General features: G+C 44.4%; 1 protein-coding gene and 1 long non-coding RNA gene across 4 annotated transcripts in view; one reads left to right on the forward strand and one right to left on the reverse strand.

Moving 5' to 3' along the window:
• The window catches only part of LOC129482599 (uncharacterized), a 63,901-nt gene that overhangs the window by 28,077 nt on the left and 19,727 nt on the right, over positions 1-16,097 (forward strand). The gene's annotated exons all lie outside the window — the stretch shown is intronic.
• Positions 6,858-12,184, reverse strand: LOC129482595 (actin, alpha cardiac muscle 1). 3 transcript variants are annotated; one of them, XM_055278622.2, is made up of 7 exons: positions 12,134-12,184; positions 11,306-11,456; positions 9,847-10,171; positions 9,015-9,176; positions 8,695-8,886; positions 7,741-7,922; positions 6,858-7,183 (listed from the first exon to the last, which is right to left on the reverse strand). In XM_055278622.2, exons 2-7 carry the CDS (start codon positions 11,432-11,434, stop codon positions 7,040-7,042), a joined length of 1,134 nt encoding a protein of 377 aa, XP_055134597.1. In that variant the 5' UTR covers positions 11,435-11,456; positions 12,134-12,184; the 3' UTR covers positions 6,858-7,039. The 3 variants fall into 3 exon arrangements, with proteins under 3 accessions (XP_055134597.1, XP_055134598.1, XP_063495140.1); XM_055278623.2 differs by lacking the exons at positions 11,306-11,456; positions 12,134-12,184 and having other exon boundaries at positions 9,900-10,171; XM_063639070.1 differs by lacking the exons at positions 8,695-8,886; positions 12,134-12,184 and having other exon boundaries at positions 6,967-7,183; positions 11,306-11,449.

A 16,097-nucleotide genomic window follows, 5' to 3' on the forward strand; every position in this document is an offset into this window, starting at 1 on the left:
CAAACTTTAGTTTAAATATGTTTCTAATACTTCCCAGAGTTAAAGGAAAACAGATATAATATATAGTGGGTGGTGTTCCACCAAAATGCCTGCATAATACATGAAAAACTTATCACATGCACACACAACCCTTACCCAAGAGGTGTGTTCAGGCACTCATGTTTTTTTCCCTGAGCCATAGCAGCTCCATATTCTTATTTCTCTTGGCAACTTTTTGCCTTCTTTGCTTTCTCAACCCATCTTGGCCACCATCTGCTATGTGTCAGTTCCAGAGACCACAAACAACTAACAGCACCACCTGTGCTTCTTAGTTCCAGCTAAAGACAGGAAAAAAATGTCTGATTGGTTGCTGGTCTTTAGATATACAAGTCCTCATGCCAGACATATTCCCATCTGGTTCCATTAGACCTGGGGCCGTGCATGAAACAGACTTGTCTGCCTAGGGCCATTCCTTCAGGAGGAGTTACATGAGTAAATCTGTGTGGAGAGATGGGTACAGTTCATTTATAAGGGGGAACTAAAGAGATAGAGAATGCAGAATGCCTGCTGTTCCTGATGGTTTTGCAGTTCTCAATTCCCATTTCCTATGAAGTCTAACTCTATATCTTCAGATTTTAGTTCCTCTATATCTCTTTATTAAACTCCCTTCCTAACTTAACTCCCCAGTTTGAGGAGAGTTCTGTTCCTTGAGACTAAGAGCATTGATCAGGATCTAGAGCCAAAGAACAAGAAGCCCAAATCCCTAAAAACACAAAAGAAATCCTATGAGGCAGAGGCATGGCACAAAGCCAGGAAGTTGAGTGGGAGTAGGAGTAGGGACAGTGTTTCTCCCTAAGTGCCTGCTCCTGCACAGATCCAGCTGGAAGGTAAAGGAGTTAGTTGGAACTCTTGGCTTGTGGAATCAAACTCTCTCATGTCAACTTACTTGGACAATAGTGAATCTACTTGTCCATCTATGCTGATTCCATATATACAAAGGGAAGAGAGGAAAGGCCAGGCTTTTGAATGTGGATGAGAAGGGGATGAGAAGAACAGTGGGAGTTGAAGAGCACAGAAAAACAGCAGGCAGATCCTTTTCACATGGCCATCAGCCCAACCCTCTGTTGATTGTTCTCACCTGTATTATGTGTGGGTGCACACACTCACATGCACACACTCACATGCACACACATAGCTGCTGCTCCTCCTGCCCACACCACGACTCTCTGTAATTTGTCTTTTAGGTCTCCAAGAAAGAGACTTTGTGTTCCTCTTTGCCTTCCTTCACATCCTGTTATAAATGCTCTTTAATTTTTTTCTTCCCACTGAGCTTTCTATTCCTTCATTTTTCCTATTCATTTTTCCTATTCTCAAGAGAAACTCAACATAGAGAAACCATAACAATGTGATTTGAAGAGACTTCCGTAGCCCACCTCTGCCCCTCTCCATCACCTCCCAACCCAGCCTCCAAAGTTCATGCTAAAAAGAAGGAAATGGGGAGGGAAGGAAAGTAAACTTAATTGAATAATTCAGCTCATACTGGGCATGGTGCTGAGTGTCTTACGCACATTTTGTTCCATTCTCATGACAACTCTGAGAACATGATTTTAGTTAGCCCTTCTTTCCTGAGGAAGCTAGGTGATTTACTTAAAGACCACTCAACTCATCAGTGGCAGAACTAGAATTTAAACTCAAATCTTTTTGACCCAAAGTCCATGCAACATCAATCCTTTGGGCTAGTCTAATAAGAAACTATACGTAGAAAACTTTTGTTAAATTATGCTTGTGTTCTCTGGCAGGGAGATCTGTTGGAGCGTTCCCTTGGGAACATAGTTTAGGTAAGAGATTGCTTAATTGGCACAGTCTGCTCTTTGAAGGATGCAGGTAAAAGTTGGATGATATGGTTTGGATCTGTGTCCCCACCAAATCTTATGTTGAATTGTAATCCCTAATGTTGGAGGGCCTGGTGGGAGGTGATTTGACCATGGAGGCGAATTTCTCATGAATGGTTTGGCACCATCCCCCTGGTACTGTCCTCATGTTAGTGACTGAGTTCTCATGAGATCTGGTCATTTAAAAGTGTGTGGCACCTCCCTGCCCCTAGCTCCTGCTCCCACCATGTGAGATGCCTCACTCCCCCTTTGCCTTCTGTCGTGATTGGAAGCTTCCTGAGGCCTCCTCAGAAGCAGAGGCTACTACGCTTCTTTTACAGCCTGCAGAACCATGAGCCAATCAAGTATCTTTTCTTTATAAAATACCCAGTCTCAGGTATTTCTTTATAACAATGTGAGAATGGACTAATACAACAGGTAAGTTTCAATTTGTGACTGGAGTGACAGGGAGAATGTCCGAGAGGGCCAGCATTTGGTGGAAGACACTGGAAAAGAAGTCTAAAGTGTACATCCTGGAGTTCAAGAGGCCTTAGGAAAATTTCAGTATTTCGCCTAAGGCAGATTTGCTCTTAAATTTCCTACACATTGCCTGTTTTGTCATATCCTGACCTCCATGATGCCTCCAGGCCACTTGCAGTAATAGTTCCAAAGTTCCCCAAGTCATCTTCCTGTGTTAAACAGTTACCCCATTGACCCAATTCCTTGCTTACAATTGACTGTAGAGTTTGCTTCTCATCTACTATTTAATTCTACTACTGTTTTAATTCCGCTTTACTTCAGCCTTCCTTTGGGGCAGTTTTCTTCCTGTCTGCCCTCTTTAGTCCTGACTTCCATGGAAGTCACAGTAAAACAATGCAGGAAAACAAGCAGACAATGATGCTGAAGGACATGCAGGCCACCCCTACTTAACTCTCAGCTGACCCAGCTCCCCTTCACTTCCAGCCTCAACCAGGGAGGGGAGGGGGTCCAGAACCACAAGAACTCAGTGAACTATAGTTGAACTGAAGCTCTTTATCCTCCGAGTTAACCTTTCTTGCATCTACTGCACCCAGGGCTAATGAATGAACTTCAAAGAACGTCTTCAAACATCAAGTTCATCAGTGACCAGAGGTGTACTTTTGCAACCTCTCCAGGAGCTTTGTTTTGGATGTCTTCCTACCATGAGTTTGGTTACCATAGCATCAGCCAGAGAAGCTCTGCCTGGAAGAGAGATTTCTTGTATAATGAGTCTGGAAGACCTTAAGGTGAACATAGACAACTTTTGCTGTTTTAGGCCTAAAAGACCTACGTTTTTTCCCTCCCTATTATTTCCTGGTATATATTTATGGCATTTATATCGTATTAACCATAAAATGAATCTGACTTATTATTTCCTTTTAAAAATCCAGATAGTCTGATCATATAGAGATCGCTGGGTTCCTGGGTCCTGAGGCCACACTGGAATATATTATCCAAAGGCTCTCAGTCTTGCCTCCTAGTTTTGTTTGCATGAAGTCATTGCTCTTCTCAAGTCCTTCTCAGGACCTGTCAAATCAAAACTCCTGAGCTGGAAGGTGGGAGTCATCCAACAATCAGTTCTTCCCCTGCAAGCCACCAGAATTTTCTCCTTCTCTAGCTCACCGGGTGTGGTATTTGCACTATTTTGTCCTCTTCCTTTGGAGAATCACCCCTCCCCTGCTAAATAGTATTGATCAGCCCCTGCGGTAAGAATGGTATGACTCAGTTCCTAAGCCTGACCAGACTCAGACCCTTTCCTGGGACTTCTGCCAGTACTATATGGGAAGATATTCTTTTGTCTCAGAGGCTGTTAAGTTGGTAAATCCTATATTACCTATAGGATGGTGGAGAAATCCTATATTAGTCTGCCAAGGCTGCCATAACAGAATACCATAGACTTGGGTGGCTGTATTAGTCTGTTTTCATGCTGCTAATAAAGACATACCTGAGATTGGGCAATTTATAAAGGAAAGAGGTTTAATTAACTCACAGTTCAGCATGGCTGGGGAGCCCTCCGGAAACTTACAATCATGGTGGAAGTGGAAGCAAACATGTCCTTCTCCACATGGTGGCCAGAAGGAGAAGTGCTGAGAAAAGGGGGGGAAAGCCCCTTATGAAGCTGTCAGATCTCATGAGCACTCACTCACTATCATGAGAACAGCATGAGGGTAACTGCCCCCATGATTCAATTACCTCCCACTGGGTCCCTCTATGACATGTAGGGATTATGGGAACTACAATTCAAGATGAGATTTGGGTGAGGACACAGCCAAACCATATCAGTGGCTTAAACAACAGACATTTACTTCTCACAGTTCTGGAGGCTGGATGCCTAAGATCAAGGTGTCAGCAGGCCTCTTTCCTCAGCTTACAGATGGGTTGCCTTCTGGCTCTGCCCTCACTTGGCTTTTCCTCTGTGCTTGTACTCCTGGTGTCTCTTCTCCCTCTTAGAAGAACGTCAGTCTTATTGGATTAGGGCCCCACACTTATGACTTCATTTAAGCTTCATTACTTCCTTAAAGGCCTTGTCTGCAAATACAGTCATATTGGGAGTTAGGGCTTCATATGAGTTTTGAGGGAACACAATTCAGACTGTAATAAATTCTATGGGAGAACTGGAAAGAAAGGTGGAGACCCAGTCACATTGTTCACATTGTATCTCTGGATACAGTAAGTCAGCCCTACCCCTCTGAATATTTTATTTTCTTCAGTGATATTTCTTTTCTCTCCACCATACTGTCTTAAATATTTAAACACATCTACATAATAGCCATTGTTTGGTCAAAATAAATGAAGAAATGGTGTTTGGAGGTATTAGAAACTACAAACGATACTTTATTATAAATTAAGAAGAAATATAATTTATATAGTTCTTTGTTTATTGTACTTTAACCAAAGACATAGGCACTATCCACATCTCAGTTATTGTATATATATGAAGATTACCTTAAGCAAACACTTTTGTCTTAGTACCTTCCTTAAGCACAATTTTTAAGATTCAATTGTTCTAATACTTCATACCCTATAATCAAGCAGAGATGAGAAGACCTCAGAATTCAACAAGAATCTGGGTGCTTACCTCTTCTGATACAAATATCAGAAGCTGATTCTTAAAACTTCTACTTTTACATAGAAATAAAAATATCCTCTCCATTTCTAATCGCAAATGGAAAGAACCAGAGGTGATACCCAGCCAATCATCTACAGTTAAAGCATTAATACTGTGTTCAGAGGATACAATTCATAATATTTATGCACTCAGTTGTACAGAGGAGAAGAAAGAGACACAAAAACTAGTGAAATCATACCTCCCATGCATGGCTTTTAAACCAATTCAACTGTGCTATAGGATACAATGGGGTGGTGGGGGCAGAGGGCATATCTACAATAATGTTTGCACCTTATCTAAATAAAATGCCACCAAATTGGTGTATTATTTAGCCTTTATTGCATAGAAGGCCTTCTATTTGAATATGCTAGATACAGAACTCTAAACTCTAAGCTTTTTGTTCACAGAAAATGTGCTCTCAGACATCTTTGTGTCCCCTGCCCTTAATACTATGCCCGACCCAGAGTCAGGGATTGAAAGATATTTTTGGTATGAATGGGCGTAAAGACACACATATGACCTTGAATGACAATGGCAATGTATTAAAATTTATTAAAGATGTCTGATGAGTCCAGAGTACTCCAGATATTGAACCCAAATTCGCAAAAGGCATGTGATAGAATGGGGTTACCCTTGATAAACTATAAAGTTAGAAGATTATTTTAGAGACACCATCAGAGTAGATGTCAGAAAATCTGAGTTCCTGTCTTGCATATTCCACAAATAAAGTTTATAACATTGCACCAGTTGCTTAATCTCTGTGTCTTGAATCCTCATCAACAAAGTTCAATTAAGTCTATTCAAACACTTGTGTGAATGCTAACAGTTCACTGGCAATTAATTTGAAAACAAAAATCTGTAAGGCTTCTGCAATCTAGTTGAAATCTACCTTTCCCAATGGATTTTCTAAAATTCATCAGCACCTACCAGCCTGCCCCATGTCTTGTATCCTGGCTTCTGCCACACTTCTTTCTGCTGAGTTGTCCTCTCTGCTCTTCTCACCTCCCTAATTCCCGACCATTCTTTAAGACCCAGACCCACATACATCTCCTTAAAGCCTCCAGGCCCACATGCACTGGGGGATTATGTGTAGGTGTGTGAACTCCTCGAGGATGGAACACATTCAATTATTTTCAACGCTGCCCCCAGCAGCCTTCCCACCACACTTTGCAGAGAGTCCCGCATGGAGCAAAGCAAATACTGTGGCTCTCGCCTCTCCTTGCTCCCTCAGGACCTCGCAGCCTTCAGTTCACTCAACCCAAGATATCAAGATTTCAAAGAAATGAAGAGATCGAAGGCTTCTGTCTCGCAAGTTAGTCACTGGTCAGGCAGAAGTGTTTGGATCCTGCCTCCTCACATTTGTTTTGCACACACACAATTATCTTGATACGTTTAGAGGGTATTTGCAATGGGACATGGCTGGCCCAACTGTCAGCCAACCTTCATGTTTCTTTCATAGCCCCCAGGAAGACAATTGAAGAGTTCAAAGAATTGAAAAGTTAAGCCAATTTATTTAAAATAATCTTTGGCTTTCTCATTATCAATACATGTGTATTTTCTGCAAGGTTACAAAAACAATTGGAACATGTGTTAAGACAATTTTCAGTGTCATCTGCAGCAACTAATTCTAGAGAACTGTCTTATTCAATTTCATTTCTTACTTATATGGAACTAAACCTTAATCTGCTTTTCAGGTATGAAATATACTCATGATTCTGTCTCAAAATATGAAATCAAAAGTTAATATTATAACTCCAGCTAACTGTCATATTAATTCATCTGGATGAACCTTGTGGTACTGAACTCTGACAATGCTCAGGGTGTCAAAGCAAACACTGCCCCACCCCACGCCTACCCCAAAAACAAACGAGAGGCTTTTATAGGTTGCAAGTCCTGGTCTGGTTTATTTATAAAGCAATAAATATTAGAAGCACAAACAAATTGCACGTGTGTAAACAAACTGTACAATGATTGATGAAAGATGAGGGAAGGTGGTTCGGAAAACTCCAAGAAGCATAATACCATCATCCTGACTGGAAGGTAGATGGAGAGAGAAGGCACCTTAGAAGCATTTGCGGTGGACAATGGATGGGCCTGCCTCATCGTACTCTTGCTTGCTAATCCACATTTGCTGGAAGGTGGACAGAGAGGCCAGGATGGAGCCCCCAATCCAGACAGAGTATTTACGCTCAGGGGGAGCAATAATCTGCAGAAAGAAAACAAAAACTTCCAGTGAACTCTGAAGTTCCAAGCAAGGGAGCAAATAACACGTTGGGAGGATTCACAGAAAAAAACATTAGATATTAATTCGCTATAATGTGGGATATGTCATACCACAAGATAATGTGGCCAATCAAGTTATATGAACTCACCTCTATTTCATCATTTATATTATTAAAGATATATTCTATTATTAAAATGGAATTTCTCCACTTATCTAGAGTATAATTTGGCAACAAGCTAAATGTATAGTGGAGCCTAGCCCAAAAGTTGGGGGCTTTAAAAATGTATTCAAAGATTTTGGTGCATGTGTGTATGTCTTTTTTTGGTCAAAGATTTATATTTATTCACTACTTAAAAGCATTTTGGAAGTTACCTATCTTGGGAAAAGTGCTAAGAAAATCAGAAAAAGTGGTAGAAAAGCTAACAGGTAAAGTTTGTAGGAGACAAGAAACTGAGTATGAGGGAAAAGGAATTAGGAATGTAGTTCTGCTTAGAATACCAAGACTTGCCTTGGATCTCCCACTCACAAAAGTTCTTTACCTTAATCTTCATGGTGCTGGGAGCCAGAGCAGTGATTTCCTTCTGCATACGATCAGCAATACCAGGGTACATAGTGGTGCCTCCAGATAAGACATTGTTGGCATAAAGGTCCTTGCGGATATCAATGTCACACTTCATGATGCTATTGTAAGTTGTTTCATGGATGCCAGCAGATTCCATACCTAGGAACAAGTCACACACACACACACACACACACATCACAGTGCATTCAGGTCAAGGTAGAGAGAAGAGAACAGAACTTCTTTGTGTTGGGGAGCTGTCACCATTTGTCTCTGAAACATATGTTCCCCTATAAGACACACTGCAGGGTGGAATGGGTGCCTCACAGTTAATCCACAATACAATGCCAAGAAAGGAGCAACTGGGCTTAGTATCCGTTTCAAGTAAACACCTCCTGAAACTCTCAGATGTATGAAGATGTATTGGAAAAGGAAAAGATACATGTTTAAACTAAAATGAATGTAATTTTTGTTTATGGACTTAAATCAGATCCTGACAAAGTTCCTCATGGAAAGCATTGCTTAGGAAGGATATTTGTTGACATATAAGTGCGCAGTTATTAATATGAGTAGGAATGTTATTGCATTTAATGATGAGTAACTTGGAAAATCCAGCTACTTGGTAGTGAAATTTACTGGAATAAGTCAGCTCTTGTGAAATAGCCCTTTTCCTGCAGATATGTGATATGCAGTTACTACTCTGTGTCATCCTTTATTTTGAGATGAACTCAGTGTGTCATCCTTTATTCTATCACTAGAGCAGAACATAGACTTTCCCTTTAATGAGCCATCAGGACTTGAGGTTGAGCTGTGTGGGAATCCAAACTATGACTTCTTTTAACTCAAGGGCTTCTTGAACCTTCTAGATTTTACTTTGGGAGACCCTAAGATTTCCAGGGAAAATCGTGCCTCTGCACCAGACCCTACAACTCACCAATGAAGGAGGGCTGGAAGAGCGTCTCAGGACAGCGGAAGCGCTCGTTGCCTATAGTGATGACTTGGCCATCAGGCAGTTCATAGCTCTTCTCCAGGGAGGAGGAAGAGGCAGCTGTGGCCATCTCATTCTCAAAATCCAGGGCGACATAGCACAGCTTCTCTTTAATGTCACGGACAATTTCACGTTCAGCTGCAGAAATAAAGAGTATCATAGTCATGCTCTGAAGCAAGAAGTCAATTATAGGAAGGTAGGCAGATTCAGTGAGGGAGGAGGAAAGCAGACCCACACTGTGGCAGATGAGACACACACACACTCACCAGTGGTGACAAAGGAGTAGCCACGCTCAGTGAGGATCTTCATGAGGTAGTCAGTGAGGTCCCGACCAGCCAGATCCAGACGCATGATGGCATGGGGCAAAGCATAGCCCTCATAGATGGGGACATTGTGAGTTACACCATCCCCAGAGTCCAGAACAATGCCTGCCCGGGGAAGTAGACAAGAACAAGGTAAATTCCTGAGGACAACACCACTGCTCTAGCCATGGCAAAGCCTGCTTCCAATCTTGGCTAAGAGATGCTAGCAATGGGCATTGATCCAGATAAAATTAGATTCCTTACACACAAAGAATAAAAATGAGCATCATGAATACTAAATCTGAAGCAAACTGCAGCTCATCCTTTTAACTATTATAGTAGAAAAAATTCCCGAGGACACTTTCAAATGACCATCTTTCTTATCAGCCATGAGCACATTATGTAAGCACCCAAGTGTGTTTTTCTTTGCTCCTATTGAACTTACATGTTTCTCTCTCTTTTGACTCAGACCCTGTAGGGAATGTATTCTCCTTAGGGATGCTTGCCCAGGTGATGTGATGGTTTAACACATAACAATGACTGCTGCACTCCAAGTTGCTACACTGTGCTGAGTTTAAATAAGGGAAGGACCTATCTCCACAAGCTATCAGCTCCAACAATAAGTGTGCTCTGAAACTAACCTCAGGGCACTACTGTTACCTCTTTCTCTTAGCACAGACCTTGCTAGGGAATGGGAGGAAAGGTATTATCCCTTTTTCAACTGGGGGATCTGATTCACAGCAAGGTCGGTGACTTGGGAATGTGATTCATCAACTGTCCCCAGAGCCCAGCATACCTGTGGTACGGCCAGAAGCATACAGAGATAGCACTGCCTGGATGGCCACGTACATGGCAGGGACATTGAAGGTCTCAAACATGATCTGAGTCATCTTCTCCCGGTTGGCCTTGGGGTTCAGCGGGGCCTCTGTGAGCAGGGTGGGGTGCTCCTCGGGAGCCACACGGAGCTCGTTGTAGAAGGTGTGGTGCCAGATCTTCTCCATGTCATCCCAGTTGGTGATGATACCATGCTCAATGGGGTACTTCAGGGTCAGGATGCCTCTCTTGCTCTGGGCTTCATCACCTACGTAGGAGTCCTTCTGACCCATACCCACCATAACTCCCTATGAGAAGAAAAAATGAGAAAATCATGCTCTCACCATGTCAGGAATATAATCAGTGTCTTGTCTATTTATATCTAATTGCCCAAGTCAAGGAACATATTTAAATACCAGAAATAACAAGCAATAGGATTTTACCCCAATTTAGAAGAATTATTTAAAAATCAATCTTCTACCTTCTCCCTACTCCCCCAAAGATGTATAATTCTATTGTTGAGAATATAACTCAGGAGAGAATGAAGCTATTTCACTGAAGAAGCAGAGCCTCACCTCACCTTAAAAATATCATATGCCTTCATTAAATTATTAAGCTCATCACCCATGTCAACTGGAATATAGATGACTGCATTTTGGAATGACTGAATTAATGACACATTGTATTTCTCCTAAGAAAAAGATTTTGACATTCAAGTGAACACATAATGATGGGCTGATATGCCATCCTCACTCCAAAAGTGAAATTCAGCCTGTCCAGAGCTGTCCTGGAGTCATTCGTCAGCTCTGAGGACTAAGCTCTCCTCCTTTGCAGCCTGTCTGGCCAGGCATGTGACAAACTCAGAGAGCACGGCGTGTCTTTTAATAAACGAGGTGGTATGTCGCTATCACCATGGCACTTGCTGCCTCTGTCACGCCTGGCTTCTAAAAATGCAACAGCCGGGAAGGAGATAGATTACACCTTTGGGGAAGCCTGTAAACTGGCTGCGAACATGAGAGAGGAATGTGGATTGGGTCCTGGTTGGTGGGGAGAGGTTATATTGTTAGAAGTTAGGGTTAGATGAACCCCTGTTAGAAGTTTTAAACAGGACTGAAAGGGGAGGACAAGGAAGAAAATGAAGTATACAAGGCAGAGAAGACACTAAAGACTAAAGGTCCAAAAGGCCATGAGTGGAGAGAAGCTGGTGGCTTTCACACCAGGGAGCTGGACCCTTTTAGAGGCCTGCCACTCGGGTGTACATTTCTCAGTATGTTGGGGTTTTGTGTGGTATTGCTTGCCTTGGCTTGGATTTGAACTCAATCAGCCTTTTCTTAACTTGGCCTAAAGAGTTCATCGAACAAGAGGGTCAGGTGAGAGCCATTTCCTAGATCGCTGGACTGAAGGGGTCCCGAGTGGGACTGGGGGCTCGGCGGGAAGTTTACCTGGTGCCGCGGACGGCCCACGATGGACGGGAAGACAGCACGGGGCGCGTCATCGCCCGCAAAGCCGGCCTTCACCAGCCCAGAGCCGTTGTCGCACACCAGGGCGGTGGTTTCCTCGTCGTCACACATCTTGGCACAGCTTCAGGGGGTTCTGCAGGTTGAGGAGGGGAGGGCGGACCACATTCAGCTACCTATGCAGCTGGCCTTCTCCGCACCCAGAGGAGAGGACAGAGCAGAAGGGGGTTGTGGGGACTGGACAGGGGGTTGGGCGGGGAATCCTCCTGTCACCTCCCTTCCCCTCGAATCATAAAAGGGAAGGAAGAAGCCGCGGAGGAGACTGGGGACAGAGAAGGGCAGAGGAATCCACCCAGGCTCCCTGGCCAGGAGGTCCACCTAGGGTGCCAGGTGCAAGGAGGGACCCAGGAAACCCAGTCCCTTAGTCCTCCCCAGCCCTTTAACTTTCTTCCTTTTCACGAACTGGGAACTCGATCTCCAGCCCTGTCCATATCGCCATGCCTGTGCCCCAGATGGAGGAGAAAGCGCACGAGAGTAGGGACCCAAAAGCCCCTTGGGGAGCCACAAAATTCCCCTTCTTAGAGCCCCTGCGAGGTCCTGCGAGGACCGACGCCCAGGACAAAACAAGTTAGAACCAAATCAAAAAGTGTGGGCTTTAAAAAAAAAAAAAAAAAAAAGGCAGTCGCAGAGCGGCAGGAGCTGGGGCCTTGGCTGAACGCGGGCCGGGCTGGCCAGGTGGCGGCGCGGGGCTGGTGTCCCGCGCGGCCCGCGGACCTGCGAGGAGTGAGCGCGGAGGGCCGGGCGCTGACTCACCGACTGCTGGGCGGGTCGGCTCGGCTCCAGCGGCGGCGGGCTCTGGGTGGCTGGCTCCAGGAGGGCCGCTTTATAGAACGCTGATGGACAGGGTCAGTTGGAGCAGCCGGGGGCAGGGGTGGGGGGCCCGGTCTGCCACCTTGCCTTATTTGGTCCCCTTCGCACCCGCTAGGACTGCAGAGGCCATTCATGGAGCCAAGGGCAGGGGAGAGGATCAGCCAGGGAGCCCCCAGACCATGTAAGGAAGGGGAGGGGGCAGTCAGGGGGATAGCCAAATAGGGAGCTGGGGAGGGGCAGGCGCCGAAGGGTAGGGGCAGGGGAAGACTAAGTGACGCCAGCCCACCCCTCCCCCTTTCTGGGGTGTGGGTGCTCCCTGGATGGGCTGTGGATTCGGTCCTCGGCAGCAGCCTCGCCAGCCTTGGGGACAATAAGCCACATGCAGTGGAAAGGCTTGGCGCCCTGCCCTCTGCTGAGGGGTCCTGACAGCTGGGCCAGGGCAGCAGGGGAACAACAGCGGCTTCTCATCTTCCAGGGCTGCCACGAGCACAAAGGACACCACGGCAGCACATCTGAGTGGCTGCAAAAGGGGCACCGGGGGCAGGGCACCCTTCTGGTCTAGTCCCTGGCCAGCCTGAATGGCTTTACTCAGAGAGCTGGGTCTGGGCTCCTCTAGGTCAGAAAGCTGACATTAACCAAGGCCACCCGAGTTCCAACCCATGCATGGATCAGGGTCTGGCCAGGGAAGAGGCAGAAAAGGGTTTCTGTGAGAGCTTGGCCAAGTCTTGCTGGAGAAGGGACCAGGTTTACCCCAGCCCAGTTACTGGGTAGCTCTCATCCATGCTGCGGGGTTTTGCTCAAATTCAGACTCTGGTCTTCAGGCCAGAAAAGGTTCCCCTTCTGCTAAAGTGAATAAAGGAACAAATGCCAGAAGCAGCTTGCCCACTTGATGGTGGGGAGATGAGCATCTTTAAACTGGGGTCAGAGGCCCTCATTCCAGGTGAAGACAAGACTGAAAAGGCAAATACTTTGGTGGAGAACATAGCAGCAATTTAAACTATAAGAATACACCAATCCTTGCTATTCAAAGTGCAGCCTGTGGACAACCAGTATTGTCATAACCTGGAAATGAGCTAGAAATGCAGTATCAAGTGCCACCCCAATCCGCTTTTCAGCAGGATCCTCATTTGCTTGGTATGTACATTAAAGTGTGAGAAGCATTGGCATAAATGACAGATATCGTCTCCTCTGTGGAAAACAGATTTTGCAGGATCTTGAACTTTTGAGAAGGAAAAAGAAAAATGACATGAAATGAGGAGAGGGGGAAGGAAGAGGGAGATGTAAGAAGGACACAGATCACTAGTTTGCCCTGGGGTGCCCTGCATTCTCAGTTCTTGACTGGAGCTTTGATTTTTAATGCTTGTGTTTTTCCTCTAGTTCACACCAGTTAAAAATAGAAAACTGGGCACTGGCATCTCTCTCTAGAGTGGTCTTGGGCTGATATGCTGAGGAGGCCTGCTGATTAGATACTTGTCCCGACTGGGGAATGCTGGGCCCTCCCCTCTGAACTCCCCAACCATGTTTGGGTTGGTCTGGAGAAGAAACGCGACGGCAGCTGTGTGGTGGGGCCGGGTAAGAGACCTGGCTGAGATTACTCTGTGCAGCACAGCAGGCATTTTACAGTGAAAAGGTTTATTGACAGGATGCCAAGAGTAGAACTGCCTTGTCTCATGAAAATATAGAAAAACCAAGGAAAAGGAGAAATGGGACTGGTGTCAGAGCCAGACAGACCTGGGCTCAAATGCTGTCTTTATCACTTACTACTTACTATCTGTTTGGTCTTGAGCAAGACACTTAACCGTCCCAAGCCCCAAGTTTTCCCTCTCAAAAGTGATACCATAACACTTCTTGCAGAAGTTATTGTGTATTGTAATAATTAGAAACAAATGCTATAAGTAATATGGAAGATGATACAAAGCAAATTGTATGTGTAATAATGATACTTTTGGAGGCAGTAGTAGCTCTGCCTTTTAAAGAATCAGGTTGATTTCATTCTTCATTGATTCAGCAAATCTTTGCAGGACAAAGATTTGTTAAGGATTCAGTGCTAGTTAAGGATTCAGTGATAAATAAAACAGAGCAGGACTCATCCTCCGTGGCAATTACAAAAAAGTCAGACAGCTATGGCACAAACTGGGAAGGAAGAAGAGGTATCAGCAGGATAGTCACAAAAAGGGAAGGGGAGTCTGAAAGAGTTTCCGAGAAAGCCTTCCCCAGGAAGTGTTCGTTTTTAAAAGTAGAGCAGAACTGAAGTTTATGAACATTTGTGTGAGAGAAAGAGTTTCTACATGGGAGTGGCTGATGAGAGACTCCCACTTTCACTGCTATAGGTGCAAAGACTCTCAGGAATGGAAAACCACGTTTATTGACCTCAGTCCTTCTCACAGGCTTCGGGGGCCTAGGAGGCCACTTCCAGCCCCCTCATCTCAGGACCATTGGCTCTAGTGGGAGGCGGGTAGAACAGTGGAAGACTCACAGCAGTTTTGTGAAACAATATTCACCCTTACAATGTTTGAAAAATATGCTTCCTATTCCACTCAATTTTATTGCTTAACACTCAAAGCAGTGTATTTTCGTATGTGTTATGTGTGTAGCAAGAAAGAATGTTTATTTCTTAAAGATTTATGATTGTTTGATATTTACTATTTGTATTACTGCTTGATTTCCACATTTTACTTTATTTTATTTTATTTTCATGTATTTGTTTGTTTGCTTCAGACAAGGTCTCCCTCTGTTACCCAGGTATAATCAGGTGTAATCAGGTGCAGTAGTATAATCCAGGCTCACTGCAGCCTCAACCTCCCAGGCTCAGATGATCCTCCCACCTTAGCTGATCCTCCCACCTTAGCTGATCCTCCCACCTCAGCCTCCCAAGCAGCTGGGACTACAGGCACGTGCCAACACACCCAACTAATTTTTGTATTTTTTGAAGAGACGGGGTTTCACTATGTGGCCTAAGCTGGTCTCAAGCTCCTGGGCTCAAGTGATCTGTCAGCCTCAGCTTCCCAAAGTGCTGGGATTATAGGCATGAGCCACCAAGCCCAGCCTTGATTTCCACATTTTAAAAACTTTGAACCGTATTTTATATATTTTAAAATGTAAACCAACAGGAAAGTAAGATTTCATGACTGAGTTTTATTTAAACAACTTTTTATGGATCCACTTAATTTGAAAATTGAGATTGGCTTTTTAAGCATATAAAAATGACATCTCAAAACCAAAAAAATCTCAAAACCAAAAAAATCACAAAACAAAGAAGAAAAAAATGACATCTCCTCTTTAGTACATTCTAGAATTTTTTTTATTATGGTAAACTACACATAATATCAAATTTACTATCTTGACCATTTAGAAATACACAGTTCAAACGTGTTCAGTGCATTCACATTGTTGTGCAGTCTCCCATTGTTATTTTTTTATTGCTAACTGTGACTAAATTGTGCTTCCTGCAGTTTGAGAAAGACCAGTTTATATCCTATGAGGTAGGCAACCACTGAGCCTTTTTTGTCCGAGGTCACACAGGTGAGCAAATGGTAGAGTGACAATTCAAACTCAGGCACCTGACTTTAAGCCCTGTTCCCCACCACCACCAAAAATACCTTCACATATACTTGGTCTGCTATTTCGCAGAATGTGATGCTAGAACTGCCTCCAGCCAAATTACCTAGACTGCCTAATAGAAATTCAGATTCCTGGGTTCCACCCTGGAAGATTGAATCTGCATTTTAAATGAGCCCTCACCCTTCTCCCCTAGGTACGGTTCTTTGCAGAGTGAAAAACTTAGCCGCACTGCTTGGCTGTTCTCTCTGAAGCCCACAGAGCTTTGCTGGATGCTGCCCAACCTGGCAGTGCTGGCTGGAGTCCAGGTTGGCTGACCTTGTAGATCCCAGTGGGATGGCAGAGCTGG

This window comes from Symphalangus syndactylus, chromosome 5 (genome assembly GCF_028878055.3).
Source record: "Symphalangus syndactylus isolate Jambi chromosome 5, NHGRI_mSymSyn1-v2.1_pri, whole genome shotgun sequence".
NCBI lineage: Eukaryota > Metazoa > Chordata > Mammalia > Primates > Hylobatidae > Symphalangus > Symphalangus syndactylus.